At 47.5% G+C, this 20,825-nt stretch overlaps 1 protein-coding gene and 1 long non-coding RNA gene across 2 annotated transcripts in view; one reads left to right on the top strand and one right to left on the bottom strand.

Moving 5' to 3' along the window:
- EMC8 (ER membrane protein complex subunit 8) overlaps positions 1-6,568 on the top strand; it is a 16,202-nt gene extending 9,634 nt beyond the window's left edge. The window contains exons 3-5 of the mRNA XM_019635194.1: positions 4,699-4,768; positions 5,458-5,552; positions 6,098-6,568. Coding sequence (XP_019490739.1) covers positions 4,699-4,768; positions 5,458-5,552; positions 6,098-6,257 — 325 coding nt within the window. The 3' untranslated portion in view covers positions 6,258-6,568. The remainder of the gene's footprint in view (positions 1-4,698; positions 4,769-5,457; positions 5,553-6,097) is intronic.
- A 6,564-nt stretch (positions 6,569-13,132) lies between these two features.
- Positions 13,133-18,086, bottom strand: LOC109378183 (uncharacterized). Its single transcript, XR_002122962.1, has 3 exons — positions 18,032-18,086; positions 15,430-15,598; positions 13,133-13,333 (listed from the first exon to the last, which is right to left on the bottom strand). It is a non-coding gene; the product is annotated as an uncharacterized LOC109378183 (long non-coding RNA).
- Between the last annotated feature and the right edge of the window lie 2,739 nt (positions 18,087-20,825).

Below are 20,825 nucleotides of genomic sequence, written 5' to 3'. Positions count from 1 at the left end.
CTGATGAGGCACCATTGCACTTTAGGGACCTAAACTCTTACCCTTGGAGGACCGCGTCCAGTCAGGACTTGAAGGGAGGCAGGGCAACAAGCGAAACGTTGGGCTCAAAACGACTCCTATGGAAGCCTGTGCAGGATGGCACCGCATAGGCGCTCCCTGCGCCCCGGTTCTTCGGCTTCCCCCACTACCTCTGTGACTTTCTTTCCCTGAGCCCCGGAGCACCACTCACTTCTCCTCCGTAGGTGCTTCTCTTACCGCTCTTAATCTAGGACCTCCTCTCCATTGGATTCCACCCCTGACTCCACCCCACCCCCACCTCCATGTATGGACGACTCATTGTCTGCATTCCCATTTCTGATCTAGAGCCTATTCATGGGGCCTGGGTCAGGCTTGGTCTTTGACTGGGCGCAGAATGCCTGCCCTGGGCAGCCATGCTCTGTGCTGGGCAAAGCTGAAGACCCTTGGCCTTTCTGCAGATTGCTGGGTTGAATGTGAAAGCTGTTGCTAACAGGACTAACATGAGACAACAGGCCTGGGGCCGTGAGGATGGTGTGGAGGGCTGTGACAGCAGGAGCAGGGGGAGTTACTCCATTGGTATGGCCAGAGAAGCCCTCGGGGAGGACTGTCATTTGAACTGGGCACTCGAGAGTGGGCAGGGACTTGTCAAGCGCAGATGTGGAGACCAGGAAGAGCATTCCTAGGGGGGGACACCATGATGAAGACACCAGGTGGAAACGGGCAGGGGCAGAGGAAATGCTACGAAGTAAGGCTGGAAAGGTAGGGCAGGCCACACACAGGGCTTTACGGTGTTTGAACATCACCTTGTAAACAGTGGAGAGCCATCCTTGGAAGGAGGTTTCCTGAACTGAACAGTCCTTTCCCAGGGCTACTCCTAAAGAAAGGAGAGGAGACTAGGCAAGAGGTAAGGGCACTAGCTTGTCAAGTGAGTGTAGATGTTCCCCTTTCGTTTATCCCACTCCCCACCCCCAAATCCATGCCTTACGCGATCACCCCAGTGTATCTGCACAGGTTCTCTCGTCCACAGGCCTCATGTGGCTCATGGCCTCTCCATCTTCCTGCCTCTATTGGAGCTCATTCCAGCCCAACCTATACTCAGACACCATTTTCATGCTATCATGCCTTCTAGAATTTCCCAGTTCCTTCACCCGCTCTGTGCTCAGGAGGTTTTGCATTCCTCCATTGATGTCTATGTTTAAGTACCTACTAACCAGCCATTTGTCAGATCCATGGAGAGGATTAAACGTTAGGGGGTGCGGGGGGGCAGTGTGCCCAGTAACCCTTTAGTTCCTTCTGATGAGTCTCTGCTGTACTCAGGATTTCGTCCACCCCTCCAATGTGCTGGTGCTGTGTTAGGAGTAAACCTGGAGTCCCTTACACTGTACCCAGCCTGAGTCTTGACTGCCCTCACCCCATCTAATCCTACAAGGATGCTCAAGTGAAAACACTGCAGCCAGAGGCGGTCCCTGCGCAAAGGCCACACGGCTGGGAAGCTCAGGAGCTCGGGTCGTGCCAGTTTCCTTCTTCAGTACTGTGTGCCTCTACCTGGAAAATCTTCCCTTCTCTCTTTAGCCAAACCTAGCTAAAAATGTGCTCTTTTAGAAATGTCAGCTTAACAGTGTCTCACAGCATACGTTTTGGAGCCAGGTAGACTTGGATTCAAATTGTAGGTGACTTGGGCCTCAGTGATCCTATCTGTAAAATGGAGCTAAGAGTTCATACCTCAGTGAGTGGCCGTGAGGCTAGAGTGAAGCAATATGCAGCATGTTTAGCTTTGTGCTTGTTTCAAAGTAGAGGCTGGTGCTATCACTAGTCCTATGATTACTTTTTTTCAAAAAAAGGATCATTAATGTTTTGATGTTATAGAAAGAAATGTAAGGTGTTTGTAACTATTTTACTCATTTCCTAAACTTGAGGTTATTACATCTTTTTACTATGTCATAGTTGCTGGTGTTTTGCTTCATAATTAGCATTTTGTGTGGGTAAATTTCACTACCAGACACAGTGCCCTGGCCTGAGGTAGATGCTCAATAAAAAAAAGCTTTTAGATACAAAATGTCAGGTCTCAATTACGAGTAAATGCCTAGCTTTGTGCTGGTTCGGACGGGGGTTAGCAGAGTGGTCTCTGCCTCCAGGGTGCCTGCAGGCTTAACTGGGCAGCCAACTCGACTTGTTACAGCCTGGTCGGAAAAAAGTACTGACTTTAATACCATAATGCGACAGTCTTACATTAGGAATGACATAGGTCAGTATTTGAGAGTCAATGCATAACACAAAAAAAGTAAACAAACTCGCAGTTCTTTCAAATACTTTGGCAGTTCATTAATTACCTTTTTTTACCTCCTTTCAGAAGAATACATTTTAAATTTGAGTCCTTGGGCATCTGAAATGGTAGTTCTTATTTTTAATGAATGTTTCTTGACCCTCTTCCCAATACAAGTCATCAACTACTATGATAATCATAAATGTTAGGATAACAGTTTTGTAAGTTTCTTCATGGCACATGCTACGAGTCCCAAGAAAACCATGTACTTAGCACATGCCAGCTTCTTCTCCCTTTGCACCTGAGGTGTAGGTGAGTCAGGACCCAAAACAATGCAGAGCAGTCAGGGTGTCTTGTCCACATTTGGTGGATGAGCAGGCAGCCCTGTTTCTGCGCCTCACCATTTCCCATCTGAGCTGTGGGAACTTAGCACTTGTCACCTTCCGCTTAGTACAGTGAAGCACTGCCTTCACTTTGAGAGCTTTCCTTGCTGACCTGAGGAACACATATCCCTGGGGCCCTTTCTCTTTTAAACTGTTCCGTTGTTGTTTAATTTTTCTTCACACAATACTGCAAACTCATAATCATCATGTCACTGTAAATTCTCAATTTTGAAAGTGACAATAGACTAATTAGACAACATTTATTTTTTTATATAAAGCATTATTAATCTGCTTTTCTTCAGTCTCAGTCACAAGGAAAGGGTTGTAATTGTGTATTGTGTTTCTTTAAATAAACCCAAAATAACCAATTTTTTTTTTATGGCCATTAAAATATATAGCTCAGACTCTGCTTCAGAAAGCTGAGAACGCTCATCGTGCAGGGAAAATAAGATGCGCAAAAGACAACTGCGTGCCAAGGCTTAAGTGTCGAAGCCTTTTAGAAGCAAACACTCAGAGTTTAGCGAGCGGGCAGATGGACTCGTCAGGGGCAGCTTGGCAAGACCTCCCAGAGGGTAGCATTTGCTGGGCATTAAAGCTGGGAAGGAATTCAGCAAGCAGAGATTGGCGTGGAAGGGCATTCCAAGCAGGGAACACTGAGTGAGGGCAGTGCCACATAGACAGTTTTACTGAATAAGTAAATAATTGACTGAAATTAAAGATACCCAGAGCTTTCTCCCTGTGGGAAGGAACAGTAGCTGGGTCCACGGTGAGAATGGCCTGGGCCTGCCAGGCTGAGAACAGTGGCCCTTTTCTCTTCCAGGTGGTGGTGAACAGCAGGGAGGGGCGTGATGGAGTTTCATTTTAGGAAAATGGATCTAAAGAAAGTTTTCAGGACACATTCGATAAGAGAAGCCTGGAAATTAAGACTAATGAGGGAGCAATTTTAGAAACCTATGGCCTGAACAGAATGGATGACAGGGAGAATGAAGGAGGCAGCGACAAGGAAAGCACCTACAGTGCGTGGGGAGCGGATGAAGACGAGTGGCAAGGGTAATCTGAGAAACTAGAACTAGGCCAGCTTGCCTGGACGCCGCAGATTCCAGCTGGAAGGCCTGGGGAGGTTGGCTGCTGGCTGGTAGGCTTCGAGGGTACAGGCCCACGGAGGTGAGGGGTAGAAGCCAGAGTGCACAGTCGTGTGAGAAAATTGAGCAAGAGGGACAAGACTGTTGACTTACTCAGCTTAATAAGCTTAAGAAATGTGGTTGACAGGGAGGCAAGAGGTCGGACAGTGGCTAGAGGGAACCTGTAGAATAATTTTTTTTCCTAAAAAAGGAAAAGACTGATTCAGATTTGACAGCAGAGCTGGGGCCATTGGGGGAAGAGAGAATGTAAATAAGGCTCTGAGGGCAAGGTCAGAGCGGATGGACCAATGGGTGGAAAGAGACCTCTTCCTGAAATCGGATAGAAATATAACTTTGTGTTTGGAGGGGTGGCCAGGGATAATGTGCGAGCCACTCTATAATTCACTTTATTGACTTAAGGCTGAATGTTGTCATTTATCAAGGTTGCGGTGGGGCAGGGCCAGAGCCAGTGATTGAAGGCTGACGAGCACAGAGATTTGGAATGGCTTAGGAATTTTAGAAATTTTTTCTAAAAAGTAAAAGCAAGTGACTCAATTGCCAGCAGCTAAGAGGTGGACGGAGTCACTTCCATCTGGGAGTTTGCAGATGGCAAAGGCGGCAGCAGTTCATCTAAGTGCCTTGGCTGGTGCTGTCCGCTGGGTTCCAGGGAGCCTTTTTATTTATAGAAGATGCCTTCTCAGGGTCCCCTCCACAAGGGCTTCCTGGTGGAATGAGACGACCTGCTTTGTACTGTGCTCCCCGTTGCCCTGACAGCATTCCCTATCCTTGGCACAAGTCGTTGAAGCTGGGCCGCTGTCAGTCTTTTTATCATGGCTTGTTGACTACACTGTCGATAGACAATGTTGAGTGGCATTAACTGAACATGGTAAACTCACTGGTTCTTTTTCTGCAGTCCAAACCAGGTTGCAGAAAAGGTGGCCTCCAGAATTGCCGAGGGCTTCAATGATACCGCTCTCATCATGGTAAGTCACTCTTGATTGCCGGTTGTGTCCTATTTGCAGGCTACTGAGCATTCTCTTGCTGACACGGAGCTTTGCTGTATAAGCCATCTTCCTTGCTGCAGATACTTCATCAGACCATTGCCACCTTTTGCAGTCACAGGACGCGGATCTCCAAAAGCAGGGAGTCATTCAAGTTCAGTGGTTCTCAGTGGGGCTCCCACGCCAGCAACATCATCACCAACCGGGAACTTGTTAGAAATGCAGATTCTCGGAGCCCAGCAGTCTGTATTTATATAAGCTTTCAGATGATTCTAACGCCCACTCACGCGTGAGAACCATTGAATTAGAATAGCCAGCACAGCCTGTAGGGAAGGAAGGAGGGAGCCAGGTAGACAGGTCACTAACAGAAGAGCCTTGTTCAGCAATCTTAATTGAGACAGAATTCTAACAGGAGGGAAGAAGTAATGTTTGGAAGCTCCACTTTTGTGCAAAAAACAATGAAATACTTAGTATTTATCCTGTGTGACACATAGTTTACGTTAGGCTCATGCGTGCGATTCCACACATCCCATTTGCAGTGTCTGCTGCACCCCACAAGGCAGGGTTTCTGCCATGGGCCACGAGGAGGTGCCTCAGCACTTCCAGAAAGGCACTGGCTGTTGGCGTTTCGTTAGCTCTGTTCACAAGTGTGTCCTTTGTCTTGTGCGCAGGTAGACAACACGAAGTTCACGATGGACTGCGTGGTCCCTACGATCCATGTGTACGAACACCACGAGAACAAATGGCGGTGCAAAGACCCACACTAGTGAGTGCCGTGCCCTCAGGAGGACTGTGTGCAACCTTCTGGGGCGTTCCCAGACACCCAGCGCCCACGGGAAGGCTGACCCCAACCTCCTGTGTTTTTATGTTAGCATCTTTTCCAGAGGGGTGTACAGCCCTCACACAGAAATCTCACGTGTTCCTCGGCCCCTGGGGGACTGAGGCCAATAGGGCTTCCAAGCACTAGAGAAAACCTGAGTGTTATTCAAGGGTCTTCCCGCTCCCAACCCCAGGGCACTGCTCCAATAGCCAGACCCTCTCTCCAGGCATTTGGTTATTTGCAATCACTCAGAAAGCATCAGTCGTTTACCTCCAGCTTTTTCAGCATTTTATTTGGAGGGTGTCTCTTTCATTCCTTAGCCGTGTTTTATATTAATTATGTACACCTTTATGTGTTTAAAATGTACATGTTGCTAGTACTCATTATTGTCTTCTTCTATACCATTGTGTGTGTGGCTGGTTTTCTACTGACTCTATTGGAAAGCCACCTTGTTTCATTAAGAGGTTGATTTCTCCTGTTTCACCTCGTAGTGATTACTGTGAAGACTGGCCAGAGGCCCAGAGGATCTCAGCATCACTCCTGGATAGCCGGTCCTATGAAACGCTCGTGGATTTTGATAACCACCTGGATGACATTCGGAATGACTGGACAAATCCAGAGATCAATAAAGCTGTTCTGCACCTGTGTTAGGGAGGGATTTCCGTGACTGATCTCTGGGCATTTCCACTACACCGAAGAAGAAAAGTTATTTTTAAATGTAAATAAAATATCTCATAGCCTGTGTGGAAGGCTGACAGTTTTCAGAAGTGGCATGTGCCTTGAAAGAGGGCAGAATGTCCCACCAGTCGTCTTTTTAATGAAAAGTCTCTAGAAGCGGTACGGACTGTCCCGTCTGACCCTCCCTGTGGAGTCCTTCCCAGTTGTCTGTTGCCATAATCCAATCAAAGCTGTTTCTGCTTGTCCAAGATTGTTCCTATTAAACAGTTTTAATTAACCTTTTATAATCTGGAGAGGATACTTGTTAAGGTTTATGAATTGTCTTTTAAAAAAAAAAGAAAAAAAGCCCACACCTTATACCCAAAGGAGAGTGTGAGTTTTCATCCTGTTGCGTTAATGTCATCTCATCCTGGGATTGGGCAGGCACATGGCGTGCTGTGCCCAGCGGGTGTCTGAGAACCTGTGTCATTCAGTGGTCAGGAGGCTACAGCTATGAACAGTACTGCCCCACATGGTGTCAGGTTCACGTAGCTGCCACGCACCACGCAGTGGGGAATAATGCCAGTGTTGCCTGAGAAACCTTCATCATTAAGAGTAAAAACAAACATCGTTGGTAATGGGAGTGCCATGTAATGCTGCTCAGTCAGACCAGAAAGCTTGTAACTGCGGAATCAAAACAGGAAAAACGGAACAGTACTAAGATTATTTTTAAAAGGCAAAAACCAGCCCTAACTCTAGTTTGCATGGTTATCCAAATGGTTGTAATTTGTCATCAAAATAATTATTTCTTTTGTATTTGAAGCAACAGGAGCAAAACAAAACTTAGACTCGCCAAGTTTTACAGAGCACTGTCTGTAATGTTTATACGTAGAACTTAACTATGGTCAAGCTTTTTAACCCAGTCATAGGAAGTTGATGGGGAAATCTGTGTTTTTTCTTTTTTATATGAATTATTTTGTGCAGAATTCAGAGAATTGTATCTTTCCTGCAGTCTTTTTCTTACTACATGAAGGAAGTTTGTTAACAGTTGGCATGATTTGTTGAAAGGGTTTGTGACACAGCATTCATTATTTTGACAAATGGGAAAAATCTTTTCAGGCATTGCTTTATTTGATCCACCAAATTCTCTCTTCCCCTTTTCTTTAAACGCCTCTGACCCTTAACTTCTGAAGCCAACATTGTTTCATGTGGGAAACACAAATGAAGAGGTGTCCTTTGTCACTGTCCTTACCTGAGAAGCCAGGACCATCACAATTGGAGTACATGGGCAGCCTTGTCCAAATGGGTTTGTGTCTGCTTCAAAAAGGAAGAAAAATCTCCAGCATTCACCACGGAAACGGCTGTCTTTTCCTGGGATTCAAAGGAGCGTGTGCTACCTCTAGTTCAAGGACAGAGCTACTGGGAATCAAGGTGTGACTCGGGCCAGGTTTGGAGTCATTGTAAAGATAGCCTGAAAAACCTCCATGGTTTTCCCTTGTTTTCACCTCTTTGTGGGATTCTCGCACTGGATTTTCCCACCAGCTTCCCAGGATTGTGTGCCATTCTCCAGTTTGGATTTCAGCCTAGAACCAGGATCCCTTTCTATGGCCAAGACAGTTTCAGAAGAAAGCATGTTAAATATTTGGAAGAAAGAACGTATTTGTGAAAAAACAAAAGCATTTCCAAGATGCAGATACCCGCTTCTATATCCTTATAAAAATAGCAAAAGCCCCTGCTGAGCCCCCAGCCCTTGTGCTGGGCTCCCTCCTTCTTATCTCTCCAAGTGGCCTCTAGGCCTCCAGCCTCCTTGGCCCTAACAACAGACTTCATTTTTCCCCACCCAGGATAAAAGTGAGCCTGTCAAACAGGCCACTTGAAATGTATTCATACTCTGCCTTTTTATAGTAAAGAATTCAAGGAGCAACACAAAATATATTTGTACATTGAAAAAGTTTATCCATCAAGATAGTCTCAAATCTTACTTAATTCTGAAGGGCTTGGAGCGGGGGAGAGGGTATGTGCGTGTGGAGAGATCCCCTGAGAGCCATCCATAAGCTTAAAATCATTCTGGGGAACATTGTTATTTCCTGCATAACATTTATCCATTAAGAGGTGAGTAGGACAGGGCCGGCCAAGTGGCACGTTGGTCAGGAGTTGGCTTGGGATGCCAGCTCTGAGCACCAGGGCCCCAGTTTGGATCCTACATGAGGGCCAGTGACACTGCGCCCTCTACAGCTAAGATGGTGAACAACAGCTTGACCTGGAGTTGGGCTGCTGTGAGTCACGGTCCGCGTAGGCTACAGTGGGGCTAACCGGCAACGGGCATGAGCTTTCGTGAACCGCCGTCCAGTGGTCTGTGAGCGACTGCCTCAGCCAGGAAGAGCACAATGATAATACCAACATGGGCCAATGAAGCGATGTCCTCCACAACTAGACTGAAGAACAAAAGGACAGCAACTTGTCTGTTCCCCTTCCCCGATTCCCCAAAGCTGTTCCCCTCCCCAATTCCCCAATAAAATCTTTTATGGAAAATAAAAAGGTGAGTAGGACAGGTCTGGCCGTAACCATCAGGTAAGCCAAGATGGGCACTTACACATTCAGCTATGGAAGAAGAAACAATCTGATGTAATTCGCTTTCTTCTAGGTGTGCTGCTGGCAGTACAGAGCCCTGCTCCACCCAGCCTGATACAGCACCCAGGCTAGAAAACAAGGTTAGTCAGGGTTGTCATGTATTGGTTTCCTGTGGGCCATGGTGGCCAGAAACGCCCAGTTCCTAAAGACGTGACCTATGGCAAGTCTGCCCATGGTGGTAACCAGCTCAAGTTTGCTTGAAGCCTTCATTCTGTTGCCAAGGAGCCAACTGGATGCCACTGTGGGGCTCTGAGAGTCCTGAATTCTTACTGGATCGGTGAAGATTCCACATACAAATTCTTTGAGGTGCTCCTCATTGATGCATTCCAGAAAGCTACCAGATGGAATCCTGACACCCAGTGGATCACCAGACCAGTCCACTTGCACAGGGAGATGCAAGGGCTGACATCTGCAGGCTGCAAGAGCATGGCCTTGGGAGGGGCCACAAGTTCACCATACTACTGGTGGTTCTCGCCATTCAGCTTGGAGAAAGTGCAATACTCTCCAGCTCCACTATTACTGTTAATATAAGTAATATCGGTAAAATTCTTACCTCATAACAATTTAGGACAGTAAAAGAAATAAAAATGTGAAGAAGACAAATCAGTTACTTATATAAAAATGTCATTTTTCCATTTCTAATGGTTGCATTTAAAAGCAAGAGACTAAACATGGAAAAGTAGGCAGTAACTTCATAAATAACAAAAAGCAGTGTGCTCACTACGGAAAAATTGATTCTGCTAGTTTGAATGAAATTAGATGCAGAATAGAAAACAACTTAGAAATCTTGAATGATTTAAGTTTTCAAGTTAATTTCCCAGAGGCCTGATATTTTTAAATCATCAGTGAAAAAAAAGTTCTTGTATAATAATCTTTGATTTAATAGCTTATGTTTCTGATTGATGTACTTGGAAAACCTATTCCTGCATATAGCAATTCTCACCTTTTTTGTTTTGCCTTCAAAAGAAAAATATTTGCTTCTAAAACTGCCCTTTTTTCTGTGTTCATCTGTCTTAACACAGTAGCTACTTTATGACATCATGGTAAGTGGAAAATAGCCATTGGCATTAATCTCCATACCCTGTGGACATTTTTAGCAATTTTAGTGACGAGAGCTGAATTTAAAAATAGACTTCCGCTTACTAATTGACATTTCTTAAGGCTTTCCATCAACTCAGTGTCTCTTAAGCATTGGATTTTTTCTTCAGTTCAATAGAAAACCTGGCACAAATGTTAGTTTGTGTCTCCCCTGCTAATTCTTAGGTAGGTGGTGTGTTAATCTGACTTAATTTCCATATACCTCAGAAGGCAGGGATAACCTAAATACGTTTATCCTCCTACTGTTGACTATTACTCCTGAAAATGCATAAGATATTCTTGAATGGGATACAAAATCTGACTAAGTCTGCCATTTCTTAGAAATAAATGGCCATTCTTCTAAGGAGCCTTTTCATCCTTAAGGATTAACTTCTTGGGGTCGACATTTTTTTGCAGTGATCTGAAGATTTTTCTTCAAAATGTGAGATCTAGTCCAGCGTTAGAACCGCCAAGCATTGTGTTCTCCTCCTGGTCTTTTGCTTTCAGAGTAATGTGACAAATGCCAGCAAAGCATTCCCTGGAATTTGACTGGAGGAAACCTTTGGCTTGAACGTGTGTTGCCTTGTAAAGCAGAATAGCATCCTATATTTAGTGCTGTCTGAAGCCCGTCCCAGATACCAACAATAAATCTGTAAATAATTGCATTTCGGAATACTCATGAAGTTGTGTGGACAAGGTCCCTGCCCTAGCACAGTCCATGGTAGTTGGGGAATGTGCCCCAAGGCAGGACACCCTCAGAGGTCACCCGAGGGATCTGGGTGCCCCCCAGCCACTGAGGATTAAGTGAAGCCTAAGGTGGGTGGGGTTTAGTGTCTTCTCATTCCCTTCTCCGGCCACTTTAACTCATTACTAAAGAAGAGATCATTTCTCAGGATTGGATTGTTCTAAAAAAAGGAGTACTCCTGTTGCCCCCAGAAGTGCCTGGTTCTTCCTTGGTAACTCCACGTGCTGGAGTGTGCAGTACCGATTAGTGAGAGTGCCAGGTGTGAATCCCAGCTTTGCCACATTCTAGATCTGGCCATGGGCGAGTTACGTCTCATGTCTTGACTGAAAAAATGAGGGTGGTAACCCCAACTTGGAGTGATGTCATGAGGCCCAGAGGGAATAATACATGAGCTAGTGAAATGTGGTAGGGCTACACTGAAAAAAGTTATTCACTATTAATGTTTTAACAATGCTAGAACATACTATTTATTGGCCAGACTCGCCCGCAAGGTAAAGGACTACCTACAAGTAGTCCTTAACTAAGAAGAAATTAAGTGCTTATTCATAGTAAACATTCAGCAAACGTCTATTGAATGAGTGAATAAAAACACTCGTTCTCAAAAAATAACAGCAACTAGGGACGACCAAGTGGCGCGTTGGTTAAGAGTTGGCTTGGGACGCCAGCTCTGAGCAGCAGGGCCGCCGGTTCGGATCCCACATGGGCCAGTGACGCTGCACCCTCTACAGCTAAGATGGTGAACAACAGCTCGACCTGGAACTGGGCTGCCGTGAGTCTCTGGCAATGGTGTAGGCTGCAGTGAGCTGCCGTAAGCTACCGTGAGTTGCCGTGAGCGGCCATCCAATGGCCGGTGAGCGACTGCCTCAGCCAGGAAGAGCGCAATGATAATACCAACATGGGCCAGTGAAGCGACGTCCTCCACAACTAGACTGAAGAACAAAAGGACAGCAACTTGTCTGTTCCCCTCCTCCAATTCCCCAATAAAATCTCTAAAATAAATAACAGCAGCTAACATTTTTTTAATGTTTCTGTTCACATTGCCTTCCCAACCACCCTGTGATGTTAAGGAAAGAGTGAAGAAATAAAGTGGAATCACTATAGTCAAGATGCTAAATTAGCTAAAATCAAGCAGGCTGAGGCATAAGGAAATGATCAACTCTTGTTTTAACCAGCCAGGAATTTAATTTTTGAACTCTCCAGTTACATCTGGAGATGTACAGATAGACAGAGATATATAAACCCTATAGATAACCCTCTGATTACCCCCTGAAGGACTTAGGACAGAGTGGTCACATATCCAGACCACCAGTCATCTAGAAGATCGATATCTCAGACCAATCCAGAAACTAAGAATGCAGGACTGGTTCTTCTTAAGAAGGTACTTTTTACTCTAAGAACTCCCAATTTTTCTTCAGAACAGCGGGTATTGTCTCGTGTTTCCGGTTTGTAAACCCCAAGGCCCTTGAATAAATCTCTGCCATTTATTTCTAGCCAAAGCCTCCTGACCCTTGTGCTCGGCTGACAGGGCTGATACCAATATTGCTGCAGTTAACATTCTCGTGTGCGCCTTTTCATGCACATATGTGCACAGTTCTTTTAGGATTATATGTAGATGTGAACCTGTTGGGGGGTGTATGTTAAACGTTTAAGGCTATATGACCAGTTGAGCCAGTTGAACACCCTACCCACGGTGTGTGAGAGCTCCAGTTTCTCCAAATCTTCACCCAACGCTTTGTGTTACCAGTCTAATTTTAGACAGTTTGGTGGTGTGTTAGCAGTACCTTGTGGATTATTGGCCTAAATATGAAGAATAAAATGATAGAGCTTCCAGAAAATAACAGGAGAGTATTGGGGGTGCCAGAAAAATGTATACAAGTAGACATTTTGGTCAGCGTTGCTCAAGCAGTAGTTCGCCATAATCAGAAGTGTCTGGTTGCTGATGGTCACCACTTTGAGCACCTCTTGTAATTGCAGAAGTCAAACGTGACTTGTGTTCATCTTTTGTTATCAGTATATATTATTACAGTTTTAATACAGTTTTTCTTTCTTAAAATGTGTATACATTTTTTGGGGGGGGGCACCCTCTGTATATCATGACGTTAGGCTTGGCCAAGATTTTTAAACAGAACACGTAAAAAAATGATAAATTGTACTACATTAAAGTCGCAAGCTTTTTGTTCATTAAAAAACACAGGACCGTGAAAAAGGAAATCACAGAGAGAAACAAGATATTTAGAATACAGTTACCCAGCCAAAGAATTCTATCCAAGTATATGAAAAATCACAGATCAATTAAAACACAAAAGATAACTCAGTGGATCAGGCACTTCCCAAAAGAAGATACCCAAATGGCCAATAAGGATATGAAAATGTGCTCAACCAGTGTCATCAAGGAGAAGCCAGTTGAAAACACGAGAGTCCTTTTTTTAAATGGAAAAAAATGTCAGAAAGCAGAGTCCTCTACGATACATGTACACAGTCCAAATGTCCTGGATGCCCCAGGACGGTTCCACATAATATGAGTCAGCGTCAGAATGCATCCCAAAAATGGCAGCCTTCATCGCTCCTTCGGTGCTGGGGTAGGGTATTCTTGAGACTCTCGGCTTTAATTCCTGGCCTAGTTAAGCAAGTAGGGAGTAACAACTCTGGGTGTGAGGATCTCAGCTGTTGGTTTCTCCTAGCTTACTTAGGACGTTTCCCTCTGAGGGATTTTTTTGTTTGGTTGGTTTTTTTGTTTTTGTTTTTGTTTTTGTTTTTACTAGTTTCAGGTGTACAAAAAAAAGTGATTAGACATTTATATACCTCACAAAGTGATAAACCCAATAAGTCTATTGCCCATCTGACACTGTATATAGTTATTACAATATTATTGACTATATTCCTTATATTGACTATTTCCCCATGACTATTTTTTAATTATAGTTGATATTCAATATTATTTCATATTAGTTTCAGGTGCATAGCATAGTGGTGAGACATAAGTATAATTTATGAAGCGATCCCTCTGATTAGTCTGGTATCTACCTGATACTATACACAGTTTTTACAGTAGTATTGACTATATTCCCCATACTGTACGCTTGACATCCCCATGACTTTTGTAACTACCAATTTGTACTTCTCAATCCCTTCACCTTTCTCATTCTGCCCCCCAGCCGCCCTCCCATCTAGTAATCATCAGTTTGTTCTCTCTGTATCTGTGAGTCTGTTTTGTTTGGTCCTTTATTTTGTTCTTTAGATTCCACATATAAGTGAGATCATGTGGCATTTGTCTTTCTCAGTCTGACTTATTTCACGTAGACCTTCTAGGTCCATCCACGCACATAGTCCCCTCTGAGAGATTTTAAGGAAGGCTACTATCGATGTGGCCTGCAGCCTCTGCCCTCTGGCCTCCCACCTGGGCCTGCCCCGAAGCTCAGAGCTAGAACTAGGCCTCCCGGAGTGGAATTGTTCTGCTAATCACCTATAATTCCTGGAATTTACTCAGCTGCCTGCCTTCTGAGGAGCTCAAAGCCATTTGTAGATCCTGCTGATAAAATGGCTACCCTGAGGTCAGGTAAGCTCTCTGCCAAATTACTTCTGGGCTAAGAGGCAGTTCTCAAAACTCGACAGACTCAGGGTGCCTATGTGAGCAGCCTGCTTGGCTGGAGCCCCGGGAGGAAGGCAGTTCATCCAAGCAAGGCATTATGGGATTATCCTGGAGGGATGGTGTTCTCCCTCTTTGGGGGTGTGTGGTTATCCATGCTGATGCACTGGCAGCTGCAGCCACACGCCAGGCTGCTACTCACATCTGGGCAGAGGGAAACTGAGGCAGGACTGAGCCTGGGAGAGTGGGGCAGGCCAGCAACAGAGAAGAGGGGAGTGCATTTCGGTTGGGGGACCAGTGGAGCAAAAACAGATGGGGAGAAGCCCAGAACCCAAAGGAAGTTAAGATTCAGCTTGGTATTGTTCCATTTTGAGCAAGGGGTCCCTTAGTTCCCTTCCCAAGTGTGTTCCCCAAGCAGCCCACCGTTGAGACAAGCCCCATGTGGGCACAGCCTAGGTCACTCTAATGTGGACCCCATTCCTTCCCTGGGCCTGCAGGAAGATCAGGAGTGGATGCTGGAAGCTGCCCCCCACCCGCATCTCTGCAACCTCTAACCCAGATGACCGTCCTTCTGTCACTCAGCCCTTTGGATGCTGTGTTTGGGGCAGAAGCCACGGAGAAGAGTGACCCACAGGCCCTGCTGATAGGTTCTTAGTGTAATGAAATGCCAGAACATCTGCACAGACAGGATGGAGCTCAAGTTCATAGGCGAGGGCTGTCCCTCTGGTGAAAATGCCCATGGGAGGGTCCCTGAGGAAGGTGGGAACCCTGGGGCAGAGATGAGCTTCCAGGTGGGACTCCTACCTAAACCATCAGGAAGATGGATAGAGCCAGGACACAGGTGGCAGGGAGTGACCAGCCCCTGGAGTTTGGGTGGGGAAGGTGGGCAGCTGAGGGGAGGCAGGCTGAGACAACTGAAGTGTTTCCTATCTCTAGCCACTGCCTCTCCTGCGCTTGGGCCAGTTCCTTGCAGCTCTGCTCCCTCTGTCCATGTGGGACTGAGGATTGGGCGGTGGACAGAGCCTGGCAGTGGGTGTGGGAACCGGCAGCCCAGGGGTTTGGGCCTAGGAGCTAGGGTTACAGCTTACTTCTCTTCTTCCCATTCGCCCCTCTGATGTCTCGTGTACCTGAACATCCAGACCAGGCAGAGTCCCCCATGTCCAGCATGGAGGGAGTGTGGGTGCTCCCTGCACAGGCTCCACAGGGTAGCAGGAGGGGGGCATTTAGGAAGGGAAGGAGAATTCCAGCGACTCAGGAAAGAAAGTGGCCCCTCTGTGCCAACGACCAGGAGGCACCCTGAGAAAAGAGAACAGGGGGATTTGAGAGCATTTCCTCCCTCCCTCCCCGGACCCACTTCCCACCTTGCCTAGTCTTTCCTGTGACGCTACCTTTGCCGGCTTCAGCGCCTGAACCACCTGGGGGCACGGGTCATGAACAGAACCTCAGCCCTACCCCAGGTCCCCAGAAACAGACGCCACAGGGAAAGGACCTAGAAATATGCATCTCTGAAAAGCCACCCTAGCAGAACCTGGCCGTCTGTGTCATTGTCCTTGTGTTGATTTGGTTAGGAGAGTGAGGGTCACTGGCTAAGCCTGGAGCTGAATAAATCTTATCATGTATTGTCCCTGCTCCACAGGGAGCTGTCACCTTGGGCAGGATGTCCCCAACAGCCCCAGGCAGTTTGCTGAGTCACTGGGGAAGAAAAGGCTCAGGCTGACAGCCAGGTGGGTCCCACCACGTCACAGCTCGCCTCTCACCCCTCAGAGGGACAGGAGTTGCCATCTACCTCCCTCCCAGCCACCACTCCTCCCGGGGCCAGGAAAAACTGATTTTTTTGTAGCACACTTAGCTTTCCTTAGCCAGAAACTTCCATTGCTCTAGGGCAGGCAAAGCCTCTCCAATCAACTAAAGAAGAGAGGGTGAGGCCACAGGACCTTTTCCGGGGGACCTGCCCCACCCCACTGGACAGACCTGGCCACCTACCAACCCAGGCTCTGGCAGGATACAAAACCCACAAACTGTGGGTTCTTCTTCCTTTGAGGATGCCTGGGAAGGACACACGATTACCAGTTAGCAAGTTGGGCCAGGCTTGGCCAGGCCTACAGTGATGCTCAATGCTTAGCCCCAAGCTGCTGGCCCCGGGGCTCCTGGGACAGGGACTTATACTCCCAGCTGAAGACTGAAGAGGCTGAGATTAGAGTTGTATGGTCACCCAGCCCTCCTCTCCCATCCCCCCTTTTTCTTTTCACCCTAAGCAGAGGGGGAGAGGAGCAGCTGAACTGACCTAGCACTGGGGATGTCCTGTGTGCTTTGAAGTGTGTGACAACAACGATTCTAGAAGTCAGGGAAAGCCTGGGGAAACTTCCACCACGACCATTTCCCTCCAGGTCTCCAGCTGCTGCACCTTGGGGCTCCCTTGCTTACACAGGAGCCTTGGGCCCTGCTCTGCCTCCAGCTCCTGTCATTAAGAACAGCTCTGTTACAACAGAATAGGGTGGATATCTGCAGCGGCTGGGTAGCAGCCACTGGGCAGAGGCCAAGCTCGGCCATCAGCAGTGTTTAATTACATCCATTTTCAGAATCATAGAACCCCTAAAGAAACTCTAGTCACCAAGGTTGTCGCGCAGGTATGACAAGAGCACACCCTCGGGGCCTGCACTGCAGTGACTATGGGTCCCTGAACAGCGGCTCTCAGTGGGGCGCAAACTCAAGGTCCCTGCTTGAGTTTGCTCCCCCTCCAGCCTGATCTGACACGTGCTACAAAAGCCAAGGCCTGTTTCTCCCACTCAGGCATGGTCGTTTCTCAGCCCGGGCCAGCCCACAACCCCCTGCGCCGATTCCATTTCCTGTGCCTCCCAGGGTCCATGCCAGCTTTCATTCCAAGAACATTCGTTACCCCGGAGTGGGTAAGAGTTGAGCCTTTTAGTGATGCTTTCTTTCATTTGAACCCCAAAAACACTCAGGAGCTAAGTGGCAGCTGGGGAACGTGCTGGGAAAAGAGGCCCCACTCCCTGCCTGAGCCTCATCTTCCCTTCCAGAACCAATGTGAGCGAGCGGCTTCGGTGGGTTTCACAGGTCTGAGCATACTTCCTTGCCATGGCTGACTGAGCTCTTAGCAGCTTGCTGGAAATACCTGCCTCTCTGCCTGGCTGGTCTTAACCACCCACCACACACAGCTCTTGGCCACGTGCGAAGATCTTGCAGCTCTCTACCCACACTGTATCCACGTGCCCGGCTGTGGCTGCTTGTCTGGCCTGTTTTCAGTTTGAAGCCCCCAGACCAGGATCAGGGTTGCCGTCTTGTCTTGGGGGCTGCTTGTCTGCCATCTCATGCAAGCTTCATTGGAGTGCCACCACCTGTCCCACCATCTCTACGAGGATACCCCGTCCTGCTACAGGGGACAATGGTCTGCTTTTCCTCCCGGAGGCAGCCTGTCTACAAGAGGAGTGTGTGCACCCCGCCCCCCCAGGTTCTCAGGGTCATCAGGTCAATCATCCCAATAGATCTGTTTGTGGTAATCAACATGCCTGACACACCCAAACTCTGGGAACTCACGGATCTGGAGGCAACTCCCCCCAATTCTGATTGCCAGAAATTTCCCCCCCTGCTATATATAAACCATTTCCTGAAACTCCCCCACTAGGGCCCCCACAAGAGTCCCAGGAGAGCCTTTCGGAAACGGTCACATCCTCTGTCTCCTTCCCCTGCCGTGGTTTTGATTCCCCTCACCATGTGGGTTTCTCTCTTCTGCGTGGGCTCCAGTTGGTCCATCTCTCTATCCTCCAGGCCAGAACTGGGGGATATGAGAGCCAGGGATTAATGGTACAGAGTAAGCTTCAAAAGCCACGGGGGCCATCCGGAAGGCCTGAGCTTAAAGATAATTTCTCTTCTCTGCAAAGGCCAGGCATTTAGTCCAAATGGGCAGAGTCAGGAGAGAGTCAGGCCAGCAGGGAACCGACAGCAATCTGCCCAGATGGCCACCCCAGATGAGCAAGCGACAGTTCCTGGCCTGAGATGCGTGACAGCCACTGATCTCTTCTCCTAGAGGTAAGGGGGGGGGGCGCGCGCTGGAAGCCTTAGAGGGGCTTCCACTCAGGGCTTGGAAGGAAAGCAGCGTCCAGGCCTCTCCAAAGCTTGGGGAAGAGCCCTCCCTTTTTGTTCTCACCATTTGACCTCTCGTCCATATTTAACATCACCTTCTGTGTGCCCAGCAGGGTGGCAAGCATTTCCCTGTACCTCTTCTCCTGAATTTTGAACACTATGTATTTTCTTATAGCAGGTCATATGTACTCCTGCGGTTTGTTTTTTTAACGTAAAGATGACAGAACTTTATACTAGAGAAAGAAGTGGCAGAGCTGCTTCCTCCCACCCCCCACCCTCACCAAACCACGGTTCAGTGTGAGTCATTCCAATTTAAATTAAATGAGATATTGAAATTAAATGGCATGTAGAAGAGGAAGTTCATTTTCTTCTCACTGTTGAACGCCCGGGCCCGCGGGGAAGATGGTGTTCATTTGTTGCACAATTCATTTGCTCAGAGAGTGGAGCCCCGCTGTCAAGGGGAGAATTTCTGAGTGTTCGCGTTTTTTTGTCTTTGGGTTGCAGGGGAGTTGTGACGCCCCAGCTGAGGCTGCCAGGCCTGGAGGTGAGCTGTGCTCTGGGCCCCAGGGCAACGTGAAGGCAGATCTAGGATTCTGTGTGGCCACCTCACCTTGTTGAATATGTTTATTGCTAGATGTAAAGATGGGGCTGCTGGTGGCCAAGTTCTCAGCAGCATTTAATAAGCTCATTGAACTTGGTGTGCATGGGGGCCCCCTAAAGTCGGTGGGAGGCACTTTGGTCTTCCAGAAGGGCTTGTTCATGCCGAGGTGAGGACCCAGATCTGAGTCCTCTGCAACTGGAGCGGGCACCACCTTCCTCTCCTGGGATGAGCCCAGGCCCCGAGCCCTGAGGGGTGATTTGGCACCTGCAGACTTGAAAAATAATTTTCAATCTCAAGAAAAGGCAGGAGAATCAGCACTGATTAGAGGCAATATACGGAAGGGGCTCACAATGCCAAAATGTCAACCTGGCTGGCTGAGCTGAAACCCCAGGCCCACTCCTGGTCACGCTGGGCAGCTTACTTAACCTCTCTGCCTCGGTGTTCTCATCTGTAAGATGGGGACAAGGATGCCTTCCTTTTGTAGTTGTTGTCATTAAGCCAGTTCATTTGTGTCTGGCATATAGGAAGTACGCAGTAAACATTCACGATGGTTTTTGTTTTGTTTTGTTTTTTTGTTTTTTTGTTTTTAGCTGAGCCATCCTGCTACCTGTTGGCAGCTCAGCGGCTGCTCAGCTCGGGCTGGACTCAAACCGCTGTTGCTCAGAGCTCAAACTCTTGAGCGAGCTCTTAACCAACTGAGCCACTCGGCCGGCCCCCCACGATGGTTTTTGATTAAGGGCTTTTTTTTTACCAGACTCTGGTCATGAAAAAAATGGCCACATCTTTGCCCCACGTCAACTCCGTGACATAGGCACTATTCACCCATCTTTCAGATGTGGAAACTGAAGCACAGAGAAGAGAGGTGAGTTTCTCAAGGCCATTCATTAATTCATGTTTTTAACTCCGAGGGGTTTTAATTTTTTATTATGAAATACTTCAAGTATAGAAAAGTACACAGACTACCTTAACATGTACTCATCATGTACTTAACATAGATTAGCCTTTTGCCATATTCGCTGAAGTTTTTAAGAGAGAAAATGTTGATAGAAGACCCCCTTTGTCCTCCTCTCACATCCCACCTTTTTCTCCCTCCTTCCTGGAATCAACCGCTCACCTGAAGCCAGTGGGCATCCCTCTCAGGTCGCCCTGAAGTGTTTTATGTACATTTATAAACTGGTTTGCCTTTTTCAATATGTTCCGATCGATGTCATACCACACAGGTTTGCTTTTCTCTTGCTCAATAAGCTTTTGAGTATTTCCCGTGTGGATGCACATAGACCTTGTTCTTTCGTATGGGCTGCTGTGTGGTCTTCCATGGAATGAGTGGGTTGTGATAACATGCCACTGATTGTCTATCCATTCTTCTAACAAACAGAGCATTTCCAAGTTCGAACAGTGAACACCCCCCTGCCGTCTCCTTGTGGTCACATATGCGTGGGTTTCTGGAGGACACAGATCCTTCAGTGGCGTGCCTGGGTGGCAGGAGAATGAGGTTTCCCAGATGTTGCCAAGTTGCCCTCCAAGCATCGCCCACTTCCACTCCATGAGCAGGGCAGAGAGTTCTCAGCTCTCTGGCCAGGACCAGCACTTTCAAGTTTTCAGTCTGAGGGGCACCTCCTCGTGGTTAATTCATTAAATGCTTGCCTGTGTCTGCAGCTCACCAGGCACCGTGCGGGGGTACCAAGTGGCAAAGCGGGGCCCCGAGGCCCAGTCTCCGGAGCCAAAGTAGGAGAGTCTGGACAGACCCTCTCTGCTCTGGCACCCGGTAGCCCTTACCAAACCCTGATTTCCCTAACTGGCTGTTTCCTTGTCTGCCCCCCC

The sequence above is a fragment of the Hipposideros armiger genome, unplaced genomic scaffold, assembly GCF_001890085.2.
Source record: "Hipposideros armiger isolate ML-2016 unplaced genomic scaffold, ASM189008v1 scaffold_19, whole genome shotgun sequence".
Lineage (NCBI taxonomy): Eukaryota > Metazoa > Chordata > Mammalia > Chiroptera > Hipposideridae > Hipposideros > Hipposideros armiger.
Note: the sequence above shows the minus strand (reverse complement) of the source record. Positions and strands in the feature narration are given on the sequence as shown.